The 21,086-nt window shown below is 34.5% G+C and overlaps 1 protein-coding gene across 1 annotated transcript in view; it reads left to right on the top strand.

Annotated features, from left to right (window-relative positions):
- Positions 1–21,086, top strand: part of COG5 (component of oligomeric golgi complex 5) — a 275,549-nt gene that overhangs the window by 114,060 nt on the left and 140,403 nt on the right. Inside the window, exon 7 of the mRNA XM_003585967.6 lies at positions 10,082–10,212. Within this exon, the coding sequence (XP_003586015.5) occupies positions 10,082–10,212 (131 nt within the window). The remainder of the gene's footprint in view (positions 1–10,081; positions 10,213–21,086) is intronic.

Raw genomic sequence — 21,086 nt, 5'->3', positions numbered from 1 at the left:
CATTGCTTCTTAGTAGTGTGTCATTTAGTCTCTGTATGTTTGTTCTTTCTTCATTCCTCCCCTCCCCCGTGGTTGATTTCTAATTTCATACCTTTGTGATCAGAAAAGTTGGTTGAAATAATTTCTCTCCTTTTAAATTTGTTGAGGCTTGCTTTGTGACCATGTGTGCGATCTATCCTAAAGAATGTTTTATTCACCCCTAAGAAGAATGTTATATTCTCCTTTTGTTTTTGGATGTTGTGTCCTGGACACATCAATGAAATACAGCATATCTGTGTCATTTAGAACCTCTGTTGCCTTATTGATTTTCTGTCTGTATGTCCGTTGATGTCAGTGGAGTGTTAGTCTCCTGCTGTTATTGTATTATTGTTGGTCTTTCCCTTTATGTTTGTTAGTATTTGCCTTATAAATTTAGGTGCTCTGTATTGGGTGTATATATGTCAAGAAGTATAATGTATCCTTACTTGTCTGTCTTTATAGCCTTTGTTTTAAAGTTTGTTTTGTCTGATAAGAGTATTGCTACTCCTGTTTTCATTTTGTTTCCATTTTCTAGTTTAAGGCAGTAAACAATTGCATTGTTGAGAATTTTTTCCCCTAATAATAAATCTTTTTCTAAGAATACATTTAATATTAAATTTCTTCCAACTCCACTTTAGTTGAATCCCAGAGATTTCAGTGTTGATTTTCCATTTTCATGTAGTTAAATATTTAAAGAAAATTTCCTCTGAGAGCCTTTGGGGTCCCTTGAATATTTGGAAGTGTGTTGTTCAATTTCAAAATGTTTGGGAAATTTATAGGTATTTTTCTATTACTGATTCTTAGTTTGATTCTATTATGATCAATTGAGTGTATGATTTCAATTCTCTTAAATTTAAAATGTTTGTTTTGTGACCTAGGACATGCTTTGTTTTGATTAATGTTCCACCTGTAGTTGAACAGAATGTATATTCTGTTTTTATTGGGTGGAATGCTCTGTTGATATTATTAGATTCCCCTGGTATATGGTGGTCATTTTTCTGTTCCTTGTTGATTTTATCTAGTGCTTCTCAGTTGTTGAGGGAGAGGTATTGACTCTTACCTCTGGTTAGATACTGACTGGAAGATAGGCAGTAAATATAACACCTGAAATACCTTTCTGGAAGGGGAAAAAAAAGGTTCGTTTTCTAAATCCTTGTTTTAAAATTCCAATACCATATCAAAATGCACCATGGTTAGAAAGTCAGGGGAAGGGAAAAGGAAAAAAAAAAAGACTATGTCCAAAGGAAAGATAATACACTGTCTTATTTATATGTTTAGGCCCTGAGCAATTTTTGGGTGCTAGCTGAAAAAAGGGGTAAGACTTTGGAAGGGAAAAACCCATCCCCATTTTAATAGTAGGGTTTTCCTCCTCCCTAAAGTGAGAGCCAAAACAAAAATAAGGCATTTGATAATAAATTTTCCTGAAGCTTTGAAGAACAAGAAAGATCAGCGTGCCCTGAGAAGTGCTTTGGACTTAAAGTATAAAGATTTCACCCAAAGAGTTTTACTTAAGTGTGAGGCTTATTTTGTGCATAGTTCAAGCAGTAGAATTCATTGAGGATCTGTTAGAAACATGTAAATTTCACATTTATGTTTTTTGGTGGGTTTTTTTTTTGAGAGGGGCATAATACCAAACTTTAGATTATGTGTCTCAAGGCCTTTTCCCCTTCATTTTAAAAAGAAAAAAAGAGATTAGTAACTAAGACACCATTTATGAAAATGTTATCACTATTTACATGTTTTTGGTGGTTTACAAAACATTCCTAATGCATATTATCTCATTCGATCCATACAACCCTGTGAGATTTGTAACACGGGTTCTTTATTCTTTAATTTTGGAATCTCTAAAAGGTTAAGTGATTGTTTCCTCAGGTCATAAAATTGGGTAGAATAAAATTTAGATATTCTCATTCCTAATTAGCCTTCTTTCTGTGATACTGTGCCTTTGAAAGGATATATCTGTTTTCTTGAATAGAATTGACTTTACTTAAAGTATATTTTATTTATACTTTATATTTTATAGATTTTATATGTACTCCAGTGATCATGTGTTATACTATTTAATTTTACATAAGAATAAATTTCAGAGATTATTAGAAAGGTTTAATAAATTTTCAGACATTGACTTCATCCTGAATTTTCTCTTCCATGAATTTGTTTTTAGATATCCTTTGATTATTTGCCCATAGATAACTATGACTTCTTATATGTTTTTACCTTTATGTTTTGATTTCAAATTATTTTTATTCTTTTTCTGATTTTATTTTTATATTAGAAAAAGTTAGAAAATGTATATGTTAGTATTTGTGAAGTTTCTCTTGTAATTTGTTTGGTTCAGTAATTACTTTCCTCTATGGTAGAAACAGATGTTTTAAATTATTAAAATTTTTTTCTATGGTTGGTGTTATGTATTGTGAGATAACTTTTTAAAAATACATTTTCCAATCTGTTTAGTTGTATTTTGGTTATTATATATTAAAATCTTATACCTTTTAAACACCATGTTATTTTGTTGTTTGTTCTGTCAGTTTTACTTTTATGCAAATGCCACATTACTTTTGAAAAATTTTGCTTTATAATTTCAATTATATTTTCATATATTCAGATATTTCATATTTTGATATAGTTATGTTTCAGTTATTTCACACATTATTGAAATCACTGTGTATGTATTAAACATTTTTCTTGAAAAGAATTTTTCTTGTAGACCTGTTTTGTCATCAGATTCATGATGTAAACTTAAATATGATTAAAATATGTCAAATATAAACAAACCAATGAAAATCAATATGTGTATGTAGATGTCATTGTTGAAGTTTAGTTGGAGTTTTTGACCTTTTTCTCTTACTTTATGTCTTTTCTAAAATTTCTTTATTGAAAGTTTTTTTTTTTACTGAGGAGGGAGGGACTTTTAAAACAATCCTATCTTAGACTTAGCCATTTGTAACAAGTAAAAAACTAGTATTCTGTGATGAAGATGATGATGTTGTTTTTATTATGATGATGGTGATGATACCTTCAATAATTGGACAGTAGATCTCATTATTGATTGGACAAGTTAATTTTATCAATATTGTAACCCTGAAGCATCCATATTGTTCAGTGTTTTGTGATGGTTGTTTGTTTTGTCTTAATTTAAATTTGTTATTGAGCTCAGTATTCTCTAGGAACTGTGTTTTTAGCAGAACAGGTTAAAATGTAATTGTTGTAATGAATGCTGATCTTATAATACTATTTATTTTAATTTAAAGATAAACTTTTTGTTGAATGGAGTCTACAATGACAGCTTTCCTCTCCAGAGTATTATTCATCAATGTGCTGGATAACTCTATATAAATCATAGCCTTAGATGTTGCTATTTGCTTTTGTAAAAGACAGGCTTTAATCTGAAATTTCTAAGTAATCAGGGCTCTGCAAAAAAATCTAATACAGAGCTTTTTAGATAATATAATTGAATGACTGTGTTCTGGAAATGGTGTTAGGAAGTAATATATAAATAAATAAAAAAACATGTTGCCAACAGTCTGGGAACATATTTATAGCAAATATGATAGGCAAACAGTGAATATTATTATATAATTAATACACAGTGATGTAATATAAAAAGATAGGGAGTAAAAATTACATAGACATTCCCCAAAGAAAATACAGATAGTAAAAGTTACTCAGCCTTATCATTTAGAAATTCATGTGAGACCATCAATAAGAACCTTCTAGCAGCATATGAAATACTCAATACAGTGGTAATATCCAGTACATGATTAAGTAACTCCCATAGATTATTGGGAGAATGTTTGAAGTAGTACAGTCATTTTGAAAAGTAGTTTGATAATTTTTATCAACCAGCTTAAAATTGTTACTTTGATCCATTAATTCTTTTTCGTTTCTCAAGGAAATAATTATAGATATTTAAAGTTTTTGTATGTATTTATTATAAATAATCATTACATTTAGGCAGATGATTAAGTAATTTTTGATGATTTGTTTGATGAAATATTGGGCAGTTGTCAAGAGCTGATATTTATAAGTATTACCATATTATGGGTGAATGTTTATAACATTGTTAATAAAGAAGACATTGTAAATAAATATAATTACAGATAAAAACAGGAACACAATAACTTGTGGGTGGTTTAAAAAGTAGGGTAAGAATTTAAAGGAATATAGTAGACCTTTTAAGCACAAACAAAATTTTAAGTATTTTAGGAACATCTGAAGGTTGCTTGAAATTTCTCTGAGGCACTTATCTGCGTTGTGCTCTTTGCAAAGTTGGTGTGTAGGAGGGAGTCACTTTCATCAGTGTAGCCAGCTGCCCAGTCCCTGTATGTCAGTTTTTGCTTTTTCTGCTCTTTTTTACATAAATATCCGGGGGGGAGGAAATATGCTATTTTAATGCTGCTTGAGAATTTGAGGATTCATAAATTTCTCAGACATATTCATGTATATTCCAATAATCCACTTGGCAGTTGTGGCCTCTGTGCTCTGGGGTTATATAATTTCCCCCTTTTGAAATAGTTTCCTGATTTTCAAAAATTCTTTCAAGAGCATGATATTTTTAAAGGAAAAGAAAACCTTTTATTCAGTTATCAGTTAAGTATTCTAGCATCAAACTCTTCTTCATGAGACAGTATATTCTGTTTTTCTTGCAGTGTCTCATATGCCATTAATCCCTTTTAGAATTTGAATTTATCTCTAGAAGTTCAATTTGTGCCTTACTTTATTACACGTGTTTTTACTAATGTGCTTAATCTTTTCTGTTTTGAACACATGAAATACAGTTATAACTCTTGTAAGTTCTTGTTTATTGTACTGTAATCTGTGCCATTGGTTCATGTATTTTAATATTCAATAGAAAAATGTAAAAATGCAAAAAACACTTAACATGTATAAAATACAAATACTACCTAACAAGTTTGTTTTAGAATATTTTAAGCATGTTGTATCACCTCTCTCTGTAACTTTGCAAAATGTCATTGTTTGTATGTGTATATAGTATATTGTTTAATCATACATGTTTTACTATAAATTACCTCTGGCTGTGTGTATTCTTCTAAAATGTCTTCTTCTTCCTTAATATTATGTTATTGAGAGACACATTGACGTGTATATTTGTCATTGGTTTTACTCTTCTGTAGTAGTATTTTGAAAGAATGCTTTTGTTTGTTCTCCAGTTGATTTCAGTTATACACCTTATCTGAGTATATATACATTATTTCCATTTCAGTTATACATGTTTGTTTTGTTTTTGACAGTGCTGTTATGAACATTCTTGTACATATCTTCCAATGTACAAATCTAAGAACTTCTCTGAGTTATATGGAATGAGCTTCAGTTCAGTTCAGTCGCTCAGTTGTGTCCAACTCTTTGCAACCCGATGAATCGCAGCACGCCAGGCCTCCCTGTCCATCACCAACTCCCGGAGTTCACTCAGACTCACGTCCATCGAGTCAGCGATGCCATCCAGCCATCTCATCCTCTGTCGTCCCCTTCTCTTCCTGCCCCCAATCCCTCCCAGCATCAGAGTCTTTTCCAATGAGTCAACTCTTCACATGAGGTGGACAAAGTACTGGAGTTTCAGCTTCAGCATCATTCCCTCCAAAGAAATCCCAGGGCTGATCTCCTTCAGAATGGACTGGTTGGATCTCCTTGCAATCCAAGGGACTCTCCAGAGTCTTCTCCAACACCACAGTTCAAAAGCATCAATTTTTTGGCTCTCAGCCTTCTTCACAGTCCAACTCTCACATCCATACATGACCACTGGAAAAACCATAGCCTTGACTAGACGGACCTTTGTTGGCAAAGTAATGTCTCTGCCTTTGAATATGCTATCTAGGTTGGCATAACTTTTCTTCCAAGGAGTAAGCTTCTTTTAATTTCATGGCTGCAATCACCATATGCAGTGATTTTGGAGCCCAAAAAAATAAAGTCTGACACTGTTTCCACTGTTTCCCCATCTATTTCCCATGAAGTGATGGGACCAGATGCCATGATCTTCGTTTTCTGAATGTTGAGCTTTAAGCCAACTTTTTCACTCTCCACTTTCACTTTCATCAAGAGGCTTTTTATTTAGTTCCTCTTCACTTTCTGCCATAAGGGTGGTGTCATCTGCATATCTGAGGTTATTGATATTTCTCCCGGCAATCCTGATTCCCGGTTGTGCTTCTTCAAGCCCAGCGTTTCTCATGATGTACTCTGCATAGAAGTTAAATAAGCAGGGTGACAATATACAGCCTTGACGTACTCCTTTTCCTATTTGGAACCAGTCTGTTGTTCCATGTCCAGTTCTAACTGTTGCTTCCTGACCTCCATATAGGTTTCTCAAGAGGCAGATCAGGTGGTCTGGTATTCCCATCTCTTTCAGAATTGTCCGCAGTTTATTGTGATCCACCCAGTCAAAGGCTTTGGCATAGTCAATAAAGCAGAAATAGATGTTTTTCTGGAACTCTCTTGCTTTTTCCATGATCCAGCAGATGTTGGCAATTTGATCTCTGGTTCCTCTGCCTTTTCTAAAACCAGCTTGAGCATCTGGAAGTTCACGGTTCACATATTGCTGAAGCCTGGCTTGGAGAATTTTGAGCATCACTTTACTAGTGTGTGAGATGAGTGCAATTGTGTGGTCGTTTGAGCATTCTTTGGCATTGCCTTTCTTTGGGATTGGAATGAAAACTGACCTTTTCCAGTCCTGTGGCCACTGCTGGGTTTTCCAAATTTGAATGAGCTTAGGAATGGTAGGTTTTAGTAATGGGGTATTCATATGGAATCTTACTAGCTTATCCTGGTTGATTTCTGAAGTGTTTTTATCTTATTTACAATGTTTCTTTTTATATGTATATATACACACACATGTATATATATATACACATATATACATGCATGTGCACATATATTTATATGTATGTATATATTTATTTTTGCAGTTAACATAGAAAATATCTTTTTGTCTAAATTATTCACTTTTTTCTTCTTTTTAAATATTACTTATTTTAGAAACTGAATCATTAATTTAGAGGATACAAATTTTTTATTAACTAGCCATCTTTTTTAAAGTTCTGTTTTTCTTGACTTACCATGTACTCTTCCCATGTTTTATTTGTTAAAAAAGTTATGCATGTGTAACATACTCAAATAGTTCTACAAAACTTATTGTTAAAAATAGCAATTGCTTGTCTTGTTTCTGCCCCATTTACTCTCCCCTGGAGGCCACCATTTTCAGCATTTTTGCTGAGTTTTCGGTATTTTACCTCCATAGCTCTAAATCACCTGCCTTTATTTCTAGTTCTTAATTTTTATCTTCTTTGACTTCTCACTTTGAAACATGAAAATTTAGCTTCCTTTATTTCTTCCAGCTTCCAGCACTATCCAGACCTCACATGTGTACTCTTCCCTCATCTCTTTTATCCCAAATAAATAATGTGGTGCTAACATTATTAGGAAAAGTAAATGCATAGCTGAGTTATTTAGCAAACTATAATTTCTCTTCTTTTTGTTTTCTTTTAAACAGAGAAGGATGCTAGTAAAAGAAGAAGCAGTAAGAATTTTGAAATTGTAGATTTGTATTGCAAATTTGTATTGCAGAGGAGGATTTGTGGAAGGAGATAATACTAGTCACTAAAGAAGCCATAGATTCCATAAATGGGAGTGGATCAAGATGAGTAAGAATGACTAACCATCAAAAAGTACCTCATTGTGTTTTGGTTTCCATTTCTCTAATAATTAGTGATGTTGAAGCATCTTTTCATGTGCTGTTGGCCATCTGTATGTCTTCTTTAGAGAAACATCGATTTAGGTATTCTGCTAATTTTTTGATTGGTTTGCATGTTTTTACAGTACTGAGTTGTTTGAACTGTTTATGTATTCTGGATATTAATACCTTGTTGGTTATTGTTTCCAAATATTTTCTCCTGGTCTGTAGGTTGTCTTTTCATTTATTGATGGTCCCTTTTCTGGACAAAGCTTGCAAGTTTGATTAGATCCCCTTTGTTTATTTTTGCTTCTATTTATTTTGCCTTGGGAGACTGATCTAATGTCAAAGAACATCTTCCTTGTGTCCTCTCCTAGAAGTTTTATGTTGTCATGTCTTACATTTAGGTTTTTAAGCCATTTTTAGTTTGTTTTCACATATGTTAGCGAATGTTCTGGTTTCATTCTTTTACATGTAACTGTCCAGTTTCCCCAGCATCACTTATTGAAGGGACTATCTTTTCTCCATTGTACATTTTTCTTTCTTGTTGTAGGGTGATTGACCATAAGTGCGTGGTTTTATTTCTGGGCTACCTATCCTGTTCTACTGATCAATGTGTCTGTTTTATACCAGTACTATACTGGGCTTCCCAGGTGGCTCAATGGTTAAGAGTTCTCCTGCCAGTGCAGGTGACACAAGAGACAAGGGTTTGCTCCCTAGGTTGGGAAGATCCCCTAGAGAAGGAAATAGCAGCCCCCTCCAGTATTATTGCCTGGAAAATTCCATGGATAGAGGAGCCTGGTGGGCTACAGTACATGGGGTTGCAAGTGTTGAACACGAATGAGCAGGCATGCATACATAAACTGTTTCAGTTACTATGACCTTGTAGTATAGTCTGAAGTCAGAGAGTATGATTCCTCCAGCTCCATTCTTCTTTCTTAAGATTGTTTGGTATTCAGGGTCTTCTGTGTTTCCATACAAATTAAAAATTTTTTGTTCTAGTTCTGTGAAAAATGCCATTGGTGATTTCATAGAGATCGCATTGAACCTGTAGATTGCCTTGGGTAGTATAGTTTCTTTAACAGTATTGATTTTTCCAATTCAAGGATACGGTATATCTTTCCATCTGTTTGTATTGTCTTCAATTTATTTTACCAGCATCTTACAGTTTTTGCAGTTTAGATCTTTTGAGTCCTTAGGTAGATTTATTCCTAGGTATTTTATTATTTTTGGTGCCGTGGTAAATGGGATTGTTTCCTTATTTCCTCTTTTGATAGTTCATCGTTGATTAATACAGATTTTTGTATGTTAATTTTGTATCCTGAAACTTTACCAAAATCATTGATAACCTCTTGTAGTTTTCTGGTCGCATCTTCAGAGTTTTCTATGTATAGTATCATGTCATTGGCAGACAGTGACATTTTTACTTCTTCCTTTCCAATTTGGGTTCCTTTTATTTTTCTTATCTGATTGATATGGATAGGACCTCCAAAGTATATTAAATAAAAGTCCTACTCATTTTTTTGATACCTATGTTGGGTCATTCAGTTGAATCTCTTTTTCTTTAATCTATTAAATTAGATTTTCTCAATTTAAGTAAACATGGAGTTGAGTAGTATCATTTCTTTTCTGCTAAAATTACTAGTCTTATCATTTTCTTACTATAGAGAGGATAAATATGTTAAATCCAAGTAGATCACTTTCGTTTTCTCACATATATTCTTTGTACATAAAATGACTCAACAGATATTAGTATTAAGTGGCTAGAAAGGTAGTTCTGGCTTTCTATTCCACACTTATTAAGGTTTAATTGTTAAGTGTGAGTAGTGGTCTCATATTTCAAAATTTGGCATTTTAGCACATTTTATGTATTTTAAAACTTTTCCATGTTACTTTTTTGTTAAAATTTATTAAACTTAGCATGAAAGTGAAAAGTGTTAGTTGTCCAGTTGTGTCCAACTCTTTGTGACCCCATGGACTGTAGCCCACCTCTGTCCAAGGAATTCTCCAGGCAAGAAAACTGGAGTGGGTAGCCATTCCCTGTCATGCAACTTGAGAAATTTCAAAGTTCATCAGGATATTTATTTATAGTAATTTGGCACAGTTTTTTTGTAACCTGTTGATATTACTTTGAATTTATAATAATCATAATTCAATTCTTGCTTTATCAATTCTATAATATTTGAAACATTTTCCTCCAGAGTAAAGTTCTCATTAGGTAGGGAATGTTTGGGTAATTCTGTTTCTTAAAATACAGATTTTGAAATGGAATAGTGTTCAACAGCAAGTTTTTAACATTTTGAAGAAGTTAGACATGATGTTTTGATACCTTTATATTTATTCAGTATTGAAATATTTAAATGTGTGTATTTTTTTTAATAGATTATCTTTCTCAAGGAATAGACCTTTCTGGAATAGAAGTGATAGAAAATGATCTACTTTTTGTTGCAAGAGCTCGACTTGAAGTGGAAAATCAAGCTAAGCGCCTACTGGAGCAGGGTGTGGAGACTCAGGTAATAAAATAATATTACTTTTTTAATGTGAAAAATGTCATAATATAGATGAACATTTGATTTTGTGTTTAAAATAATGTATGTCCTTATTACTGAGGAACTGTGTCTATGATTTTAATTCAAGAGTAGGCATAATGTAAGTACAAGAAAAATTTTAAAAGTATGTTTATTTAATTCTACTTAAAATAGATTCTAAGATGTCTAATGTGTACTATATATAATATGGAATGTATTTTAAATATCATATGTATATGTAGATAGATGGTTAATAGATGTTGAGTAGGCTTCCTTTGTCCAAGTCACTGGTACTCATTTAAGCTTTTCAATGACCCAGTTAGGATGGTATGACTGCTATTTCCATTTTACAAATGGGGAAACTGAAAGCTTGATAATTGGTCAAAGGTTATACATCTAGTAAACGGTTTAGTTTGCCACTCTTAATAATCACGGTGCCATAAATTTTTTTAGAAATTTCTCAAGATTTCTCCTAAGATACCATTTTCCTGATGCTTAATTTTCTGAATTAGAACAGCCTAATGGTATTGATGTAGTAGAATCAGCAAATTAAATATAAATCTCAGTTCTGTATTTGCATTGCACCCAGATAGTTGCTCCATTTGTATTGGACCCAAATTTTTAATTCATATTCTTTAAACCAAAAGTTTTATTTTGAAAAATAAAATTTCATTTTCCACATTTGTATTGGACAGAAATAATTTTATAAATACTCAGTTCTTCAGTCTCAAAATCAGGAAATATTTGATTTCTGATTCTTAGCTGTTGTAGTTATAAATAACTGAATGTCAGTTATGTTTAAATGAACTTTTAAAGTTGATTATCATGTATATATAATGAAAAGTGAACAAATCGTAGACACACATGTAGAATGAAATACTTCAAAGTGAGCACACTTGTGAAATCAAAACACCGGTCAAGATATGGGACATTACCAGCACTCCTGGTGTCTCTTCACTCTGACTCACAATCACTACTCTCTCCTTTCCCACAGATAACTTTGATTCTAACTTCTAACCTGGAGTTTAGTTTAATCTGCCACCAATTATGTGTTAACTCTTGGTCTCATTATGAAGACAAAATGCTCATACTGTTGAAAAATACTTGTCTACATCAAATAAGAGAGGATACCTCATTCTTAAAGAAATATTCAAGGAATTCCAAGTTAGTTTTGAATTAACATGAATATTTCTATAGAAAATTGGTGCTGGCCCAGCTCATTTAGTTACAAGAAAGGAAGTAAGAATTTTTGTATTCCTCTAATGTTCGTAATATCACTACATCAGAGATTAAACCTTTATTTATATGTACTGTTTAATATTTTTTACCTGTGAAGTTTTTATTGCTATGTATATATGTATATGTATGCATGTCTTTGATTTATACAATTCTTAATATTTTACTGTATTTTAGAGTCATGGAAGTGAAAACCAAAATGGTAGAAAGGAAATAGTATCACAGTTTGTAGAACTCAAATACTATTTTTAATAGAGATGGGGGAAATGATTATCATTTAAAGACTAATTTGTTTTATTACATTCTCATATATTTAAAATGGGAAAATATTTTCTAGGATAGTAGTTCCTAAGCAAACTCTATTTTATGTATGTTGTTACTTTATGTCCATTTTAATAATTGTCAAATATGACTTTACTTCAGTTTTTAAATCACATTGAAATTAAACTAATCAACTTTTAAGAAATTAATATTCCTTAAATATTGGTAGTGTTATATATGCAGATTTATGAAGTTAACCAAAAGATTATTTAAGTGGGTAAGTATTGTTTAGCCAATTGCCTATGTCTAATCAATGAAATTATGAGGATAAAGAAGAAAAAATTTTTAAATGTTGTGCATCTATATGGGTAGATGTGGAATGATCTGCATGGAACTAAAGAACGATAATTTTGTTGTATGTTTCAGTGTGATTTGAAGGAAAATAGATTCTGCTTAGTGGATGGGAATATTGTCTCTTTGTTAAGGCTATGCTGTGCTTAGTCTCTCAGTCATGTCCAACTCTTTGCAACTCCGTGGACTGTAGCCCTCCAGGCTCCTCTGTCCATGGGGATCCTCCAGGCAAGAATACTGGAGTGGGTTGCCATGCCCTCTTCTAGGGGATCTTTCCAACCTAGGGATCAAACCCAGGTCTCCTGCATAGCAAGCAGGTTCTTTACCATCTGAGCCACCAGTTATGTTATAGATTGCTGACATTAACCATTGATATTTTTAAATTCATTTTTCTTGTTAAACTCCATAGATATAAAGTAACCTTCTGAGTATAATTTGGCCTTCTCCATAATTTTCCTAAAGGGAGAAAATGTACTGTCTTGCCAGTATTAGCATTCTGGTTCATTTCACAATTTTTACAACATTGCTGCTGCTAAATCGCTTCAGTCATGTCCGACTCTGTGCGACCCCAGAGACGGCAGCCCACCAGGCTCCCCCGTCCCTGGGATTCTCCAGGCAAGAACACTGGAGTGGGTTGCCATTTCCTTCTCCAATGCGTGAAAGTGAAGTCGCTCGGTCATGTCTGAAACTTTAACGACCCCATGGACTGTAGCCTACGGGCTCCTCCGTCCATGGGATTTTCCAGGCAAGAGTATTGGAGTGGGGTGCCATTGCCTTCTCCGTTTTACAACATTCCTCATGTGTAAATTGATATTTGTATTTATAGCATTATTTATGTCTGAATTTAGTCATGTGTGTCTATCTCCCTCAGACCTGGGTCCTCTGGGTTATTTTCACACAGTCAGGTTTCTGGCTTAGCAGGATGAGATTATACCCTTATCAGTAACGGTGTCCCTGAGATAATGTTCTCAGGAACCAGGATGTCTTAGCAGAAAGTGCTTGTGTTTTGGAGCCTCTTTCCTTTTCCTGCAGCGCGTCAGAGGTGTCCTGCAGCTGTCCCAGCAGGCAGTATAGGAATTCAGGGTGAAACTAACCTTTATTGAATGCTCCTTCTCTGCCAGGCTTTGTGTTAGTCACTTTACATTTGTTATCTCAACCACAGTAACAATTATGTGAGGAAGATATAATTATCCACTTTTTAAGTTAAGGAAACAAAGGCCTGGAAAGGTTAGGAAATTAACTGCAGATGAGTTAGCTATCAAGTAGTAGAGTCATGGTCTGGGGTTGCTGCTTTTCCTCTTTCTTTAGTAGGACCAAGCAGTTTATTCTAATTATGTTAAATAATTGCATTTTAAATCATCTGACAATTTGTGAAGCAATTTATATAAAAACAGTAATTTTTATAGTGTTAAAGTTTCTTTGGGAAGCCTCCATGGAATGACTAATCTAAACCAACTCCTCAGAATTTTTGTTTTTCTCTGGCCAACTCTCTTTTTTCCATTTTCTGAAATGACTATTTTAGACTCTCCACTTTCTGTCAACCTTCCCCTCTCACCCCACACACCAACTAAGGCAGATGCTTTTAATTTCTACTTCACAGAGGTGCCTCTCTATATCCCATTTTTTGGATCCCGTTTTCTTGGGAAACCTATCTCCTTCATATTTCTGTCTCTCATGTCTTTGTTCTTTTACTCTATTTCTTCTCATCAGCATTTAATTATACTCCTTTTATTCCACTCTTCTCTGTATTCTCTGTTTTTCAGTCTCACAAGCTTTCTTTAGTTTTCCACATGTGCATTTTCCTTCCTCCTCTAGGGATTTCGAGTTCTTTTTATGCCTGGAACACTCTTTCTACTTCCCATTAAAACAGAAGCTGCAGGTTATATATATTGGGTTCTCAAAATATATTTTCCCATTTATAAGAAATCATTGAAATAGTTAAGTTTATTGTTAATATTTATTACAAACATAGACTAAAATAACTATAGCATTTTAATATTGATGTAATACTGCATTCCTGAACTGTAACTTAGTTTATGGGCTCATAACCTGAATCAAGGTATTCAATAAACATGTGTCATTACTTGCATTTAATAATCAACTTCTGACATTAATTTGATTCCTCAGAAAAGTTAGTTATCTTCTTTTATTGAGTATATAGTTGGTGGCCATCATTTTTAATATCAATTAACTGTAAAACTTAAATTTACTAAAAGAAAATTAGGGTAATTTATTTCTGTAGCATTCTTTGTCTGAAACCAAAATTTTTAAAATAAATGCAGGTAACCTCTTTTTGATCATTACTGTTTTTCCCTATTTAATTGCTTAATTGTTCTGTATTCATTTGTAGGTTTTTATAGCTTTGTAGTGTTACAAAGTCTCTACTATAGTATTACAAAATGTTTGTCTTGGAAGACATAAACTAAATAATTATTTAGATACTAAGGAACTGTGTTTTCTTCTTATAGTACAAAACTGTAAGAAAACTGGTGACCTCACAAACTCATGCTATTTCTATAAGGAAAAGATTCGTAGTGATACCACTGCCACATTCTTTCTGCAGTGTTTAGGATTGATGACCCAGAGTACTTCTTCTGGTGAAGCATATCATTATCACCACATAAGAAAGAACATTCTTCAGTTTGACAGGCAGTTTTTGTTCCAAATATGGAGCTAGGTAAATGACCATCTGCCGCTGCTCCTTGACTCCTGTTTCTCTTTTTCACTGATCCTGAAAATCTTCCGTTGAAAGAAGCCAGACAAAGAAGAAGAGAACCTTATGGTATTTTCAGGATTGCAACAGACTCCATTACCTCAAGCTGTAACTAGCTTTCAAAATAGGTGACAGAGATTTTGATCTGGATGAGTTCCTACATCACCATAGATACCAGGCCCCCACACTGAAATGATGACATTTTAATTAGAAAGATGGCTTTAGCTTGTGAATTAGAAGCTTTTACGGTAAACAAGTACAGGGCTTTCTAGAGGTTCTAGGGTGGAAGGGGATCATGTGCTTACTTATCTTTAAGATTATCAGGAAGAAAGTCTCTCAGCTCTATGCCAGGCTGGAATCTCCCCTGTGGTAATTGTTGCCAGTACTAGGTGGTAAACATCCACAATCTGCCTTTTCCCTGAGTCAGAAAGTCTCCTTGGTCAGGTCCACACAGAGTACTGGTGCTTATCATTTGTCAGCTAAAAATACCATGACAGCATGATCCAGACAAAATCTCTCTAAGAGGACAATGTGGAATTGAAGTTCACTAAATAAATGTCTACATAGCATACAGTAACTGATAATGATGTTATGAACCCTTTTAACTTACATTGTTAAAGATTCTGAATTGTTTCCAGCACAGCTGTTGCTGTTGCCTAGTCGCTTCAGTTGTGTCCAACTCTGTGCGACCCCATGGACTGTAGCCTGCCGGGGTCCTCTGTCCATGGAATTCTCTAGGCAGAGTACTAAAGTGGGCTGTCATGCCCTTCTCCAGGGGCTCTTCCCAACCCAGGGATCAAACCCACGTCTCACACATTGCAGGTGGATTCTTTACCATCTGAGCCATCAGAGAATCCCAAGAAGGCTGGAGTGGGTAGCCTATCCCTTCTCCAGGGAATTTTCCCAACTTAGGAATCGAACCAGAGTCTCCTGCATTGAAGGTGGATTCTTTACCAGCTGAGTTACCAGGGAAGCCCCTTCCAGCACAGAGAGGGTACCACTTCAGATGTATTGTGTTGAAGGTTTATGGAAGTTAAGCATTTTTCTAAGCTACAAAAGGAACTTTTTGGCAAAGTTGAACTCATTGATTACTTTCGTAATTAGTTATGGGAGTTCAGTTTGCAACAGGTTTTTTTTTTTTTTTTTTATAATTCTTTTCTTCTCTGTGTGCCCAATAAACACCATAGTTGACTCAGTGTCAGTTGAGTCAAGTTGAATACCTGCTTTAAGAGGGCTAGCTTTCCTACTGTTAGTTGCTGGTTTCCTGGCTGGTCACATGAATTCTAGAACAGATCTCATTATTTGAATTTATAGGAACTCCTTTTGTATCTTTGGTCCCAATGTTTTTGCTGTTTACTAAATATAAAGTTCCAGTAATTTTTCAAAAATGTATGAAGCATTTTTCTTGACACACAATAAACAATTTGAGGAAACGGGCAAGATGGGTGAAGGGGGCCAAAATCTTCTAGTTATAAAATAAACAAGTCATGAGGATATAATGTACAGCATGGTCCTATGGTTAATAGTGTGTTGAATATTTGGAAGTTGCTAAGATCTTAAATGGTGAGATCTTGTGGTGAGATCTTTCTCACCACAAGAAAAAGCATTTTTGTAACTATGTATGGTAACATGTTAACTAGACTTATTGTGGTAATCATTTTGCAATATACACAAGTATCAAATTATGTTATATACATGAGACTAATATAATGTATGTCAGTTATATATCAAATTTAAAAATATATAAAAGATGATTACAGTAAGAGCTCCTCAAGTTACACAGATCCAAAGATTTCATTTATTTTCTTTATTTTACCAGCCACAATGGATAATTTGCCACCCACTCTCAAATGTTTGCTCCTATCACTGTAAGCTCTCCTTAAGTTTTAAACTGATCATCTAAATGTTTTCCCTAAAACTTAATAAATCTTGTTTAGTGTATATTTGCTATTTTATCCTTAAATTTGAGCGGACACTAACTTGAACTCTTAACTTTCTAAATCAAGGGTTGGTGAAACTACCATCTTTGTATTGTCAAGTGCTAATTCTTACATTTTTGTATGGTTGGGGGAAAAAAATGAAAGAAAAATATACAGCAGCGACCATATGTGGCCTGTGTGGCTGCCAAAACATGAACTGTTTGGTGTCTTGCCCTTTAAGGACCCTAAGCATGTGCTGATCCCTGCTTTAAATGATTGTATTATCTTCATGCTGGGTGCTTTATCATGTTCTGTCCTTACATCCTTTCTTCCAGCTCTGGTTCCTCTTTTTTTATGCTAAATGTAAAGTAGTAGTATTTTTCTTATTTTTGTATTTTTCAGTCATGATCTTTTCTTATTCTTTGATATAATCTCTTGTCATGAACAACCCACAGTAACGTTGGTTGCTTTGTTATTTTACTGCTATTTTGCAGTGTAGATTCACATCTAACTAACTGCTTTCAGCCTTAAATTAAGGTCTTAGTTTTTCAGTTCACTGAACTGTGAATAATTTTTTTCAATAACTGCGTGAATTTTTATTGTATTTCATACAGAGTTCTGTCGCTACTCTTTGCTTAAAATTTGGTAATCACTCTTTATGTGTAATTGTCTATTCTTCAAAAATTCAGAATTTTTGTATTTGGATAAGTTTTATTTTACTCAATTTAAACAATCTTATGCTGACTTTTTATTAGAGTAGTAAATACTAAAGTTTTTATTTTGTAGTTTGGAAACTACAAAGAACCAGAACCAGGTAACCATTTTGCATCACTGTGGATTAATTTGCACTGTCCATAGTTTTATACAATTGGAGGCATACAGTGTGTTCTTTCTTGTGTCCGGTTCTATCCATTCAATATTATTATTTTGACATTGATTCCTGTTGTGTATATTGGTAGTTTTGTATTATTTTTGTTGCTAATTAAAATTGCATTGTATTTAAGATCATGGCATCTGGTACCATCACTTCATGGGAAATAGATGGGGAAACAGTGGAAACAGTGAAAGCCTTTATTTTTGGGGGCTCGAAAATCACTGCAGATGGTGATTGCAGCCATGAAATTAAAAGACGCTTACTCCTTGGAAGGAAAGTTAGGACCAACCTAGATAGCACATTCAAAAGCAGAGACATTTCTTTGCCAAAAAAGGTCTGTCTAGTCAAGGCTATGGTTTTTCCAGTGGTCATGTATGGATGTGAGAGTTGGACTGTGAAGAAGGCTGAGCACCGAAGAATTGATGCTTTTGAACTGTGGTGTTGGAGAAGACTTGAGAGTCCCTTGGACTGCAAGGAAATCCAGCCAGTTCATTCTAAAGGAGATCAGTCCTGGGTGTTCTTTGGAAGGATGGATGCTAAAGCTGAAACTCCCAATACTTTGGCCACCTCATGTGAAGAGTTGACTCACTGGAAAAGACCCTGATGCTGAGAGGGATTGGGGGCAGGAGGAGAAGGGGATGACAGAGGATGAGATGGCTGGATGGCATCACCGACTCGATGGACGTGAATCTGGGTGAACTCCGGGAGTTGGTGATGGACAGGGAGGCCTGGCTTGCTGCGATTCATGGGGTCGTGAAGAATTGGACACGACTGAGCGACTGAAGTGAACTGAACTGAACTGAATTTATCTATTCACTTACTAACAGGCATTGGGTTATTTCTAGTTCAGGGCTATTGCAAACAAGTGGCCATGTATAGTCAGGTGCCTGTCTCTGTGTCAGCATGTTTCCTTTTCCTTGAGTAAATGTCTAAGGCAAAAAATGGTTGGGTTTTTGCAAGGAATGATATGTTTACTTTCTATAGAGACTGCTAGTTTTCCAAAGTAGTTCCATTGTTTTACTGCCCCACGTAAGTAGGTTAGAATTTTTGTTCCTCTAGATTGTCACCAAAATCTGATGTTGGCAGTCTTTTAAATTTTAGCTATCTTAATGGGGGTATAAGATTCTCACTGTGGTTTTAATTTGCCCTTTCTTAATTGCTGATGTAACCAACTTTTCAAATGCCTAACAGTGAAAGATATTTGACTAACAGACTTTATTGTCTTCTTACTGATTTGTAAGAATTCTTAATGTATTCTGGGTACCAGTCTTTTGTCATACATGTGAACTGTAAATATTTTGTCCTATCCTATGGCTTGTCTTTTTTTCTTTTAGCATTGTTATTAAGGTGTAATTTATATTTCATAACATTTGTGCACTTAAGCATATAGTTTGATAAGTTACTAAATTTTTGCATTTGTGCAACTGTTTCACAGTTCAGGTATTTTTTTTTTCTTAAGCTACTGTCACCACCAAATAGTTCCCTCATGACTGTTTGTAGTCAATTCTTCCTCCTGCCCCCAAACCCAGGGAATCACGGATATGCTTTCTATCTCTCTACATAGTTGCCATTTTCTAAAAGTGTCATACAAATGGAACCATACAGTAGGCCATCTTATGTATGTAGCTTGCTTCACTTAGCATGTTTATATAGCTTCATCTGTGTTGTTGCATGTATGGTGGTGGTGGTTTAGTTGCTAAGTCATGTTTGCCTCTTGTGACCCCATGGACTGTAGCCTGCCAGACTCCTCTGTCCATGGGATTTCCCAGGCAGGAATACTGGAGTGGGTTGCCCTTTCATTCTCAAGGGGGATCTTCTGAACCCAGAGATCAAACCCAGGTCTTCTGTATTGCAGGTGAATTCTTAACCAACTGAGCCACAGTTCTTTCCCACTGTTGCATGTGTTCAGTTCAGTTCAGTTGCTCAGTCGTGTTCGACTCTTCACGACCCCATGAATCGCAGCACGCCAGGCCTCCCTGTCCATCAACTCCCGGAGTTCACTCAGACTCATGTCCATCGAGTCAGTGATGCCATCCAGCTATCTCATCCTCTGTCGTCCCCTTCTCCTGCCCCCAATCCCTCCCAGCATCAGAGTCTTTTCCAATGAGTCAACTCTTCGCATGAGGTGGCCAAAGTACTGGAATTTCAGCTTTAGCATCATTCCTTCCAAAGAAATCCCAGGGCTGATCTCCTTCAGAATGGACTGGTTGGATCTCCCTGCAGTCCAAGGGACTCTCAGGAGTCTTCTCCAACACCACAGTTCAAAAGCATCAATTCTTCGGTGCTCAGCCTTCTTCACAGTCCAACTCTCACATCCATACATGACCACAGGAAAAACCATAGCCTTGACTAGACGGACCTTTTTTGGCAAAGTAATGTCTCTGCTTTTGAATATGCTATCTAGGTTGGTCATAACCTTCCTTCCAAGGAATAAGCGTCTTTGAATTTCATGGCTGTAAGTACTTCTTTTTACTGCTGACTGAATAATGCCGCCTTGTTTTTCCCCTTGACATTATCTTTTATTTTTTAATTTTTTTTAGTTTGGATTGTGTCTTGTTTCTTCTTGTTGTTGTTTTTTTTTTTTAATATTTATTTATTTTGGCTGCATTGGGCTCAGTAGTTGAGATATGCAGACCCTAAAGGCTTAGTTCCCAGCCCACAGAGTGAGCTCATGTCCCCTGCATTGCAAGGCCGATTCTTAACTACTGGACCACCAGGGAAGTCCCTGTTTCTTGTTTCTTTTTAAAAATGTTAAGTATAGTTGATTTATAATATTATATTGGTTTCAGGCATACAACACAGTGGTTCAGTATTTTTATAGATTATACTCTATTTAAATTTATTGTAATATAATGGCTATTTTCCCCTTTTCTCTACAGTATATCCTTGTTGCTATTTCCTGTTTTTTGATCAGGCCTACTTGATCAGGCTTTTATTAACTTATTTTTTTTTCCAAAAGATGTAATCTTTTATGAAGAGCAAATTTTTTTAGTTTTGATAAAGGCCAGTTTACCCATGCTTTCATTTGGATGTTATATAAGAAAGTTTTGCCTACCTTAATGTTGGAAAGCTTTCCTCCTGTGTTTTCTTTTAGAAGTTTATAATTTTATGTTTTAAGTTTAATTTTTATGTACAATGTTTAGAGTTCATTTTTTTCTTATGGACATACACAATTGTTTGAGCACCTTTTGTTGAAAAAGATTATTTTTTTCTTCCATTGAATTATTTCATTGTGAATTTGAATGTATTTTGGCACCTTGAGAACATTTAATTCACAGTCTTTCTCCTAATGGTCTTAATATCTATTGATGATTTTTGCACAAATCTTTTAATTTTTTTCAATAGAGATTGTGAAAGAGTGATTTTCTGTTTTTATTATTAGTTTGTACTTGTTAGCTGTGATTCTTTTGTAAAGAAGAATTTTTTCTCACTAATTGAAAGGGTAGTTGGTTACCTTGAACTGCAGTTCTTTTTTAAAATGATGGATAAATATTTAGATTTTGCA

This window comes from Bos taurus, chromosome 4, assembly GCF_002263795.3.
Source record: "Bos taurus isolate L1 Dominette 01449 registration number 42190680 breed Hereford chromosome 4, ARS-UCD2.0, whole genome shotgun sequence".
NCBI classification, from domain to species: Eukaryota; Metazoa; Chordata; class Mammalia; order Artiodactyla; family Bovidae; genus Bos; species Bos taurus.
Note: the sequence above shows the minus strand (reverse complement) of the source record. Positions and strands in the feature narration are given on the sequence as shown.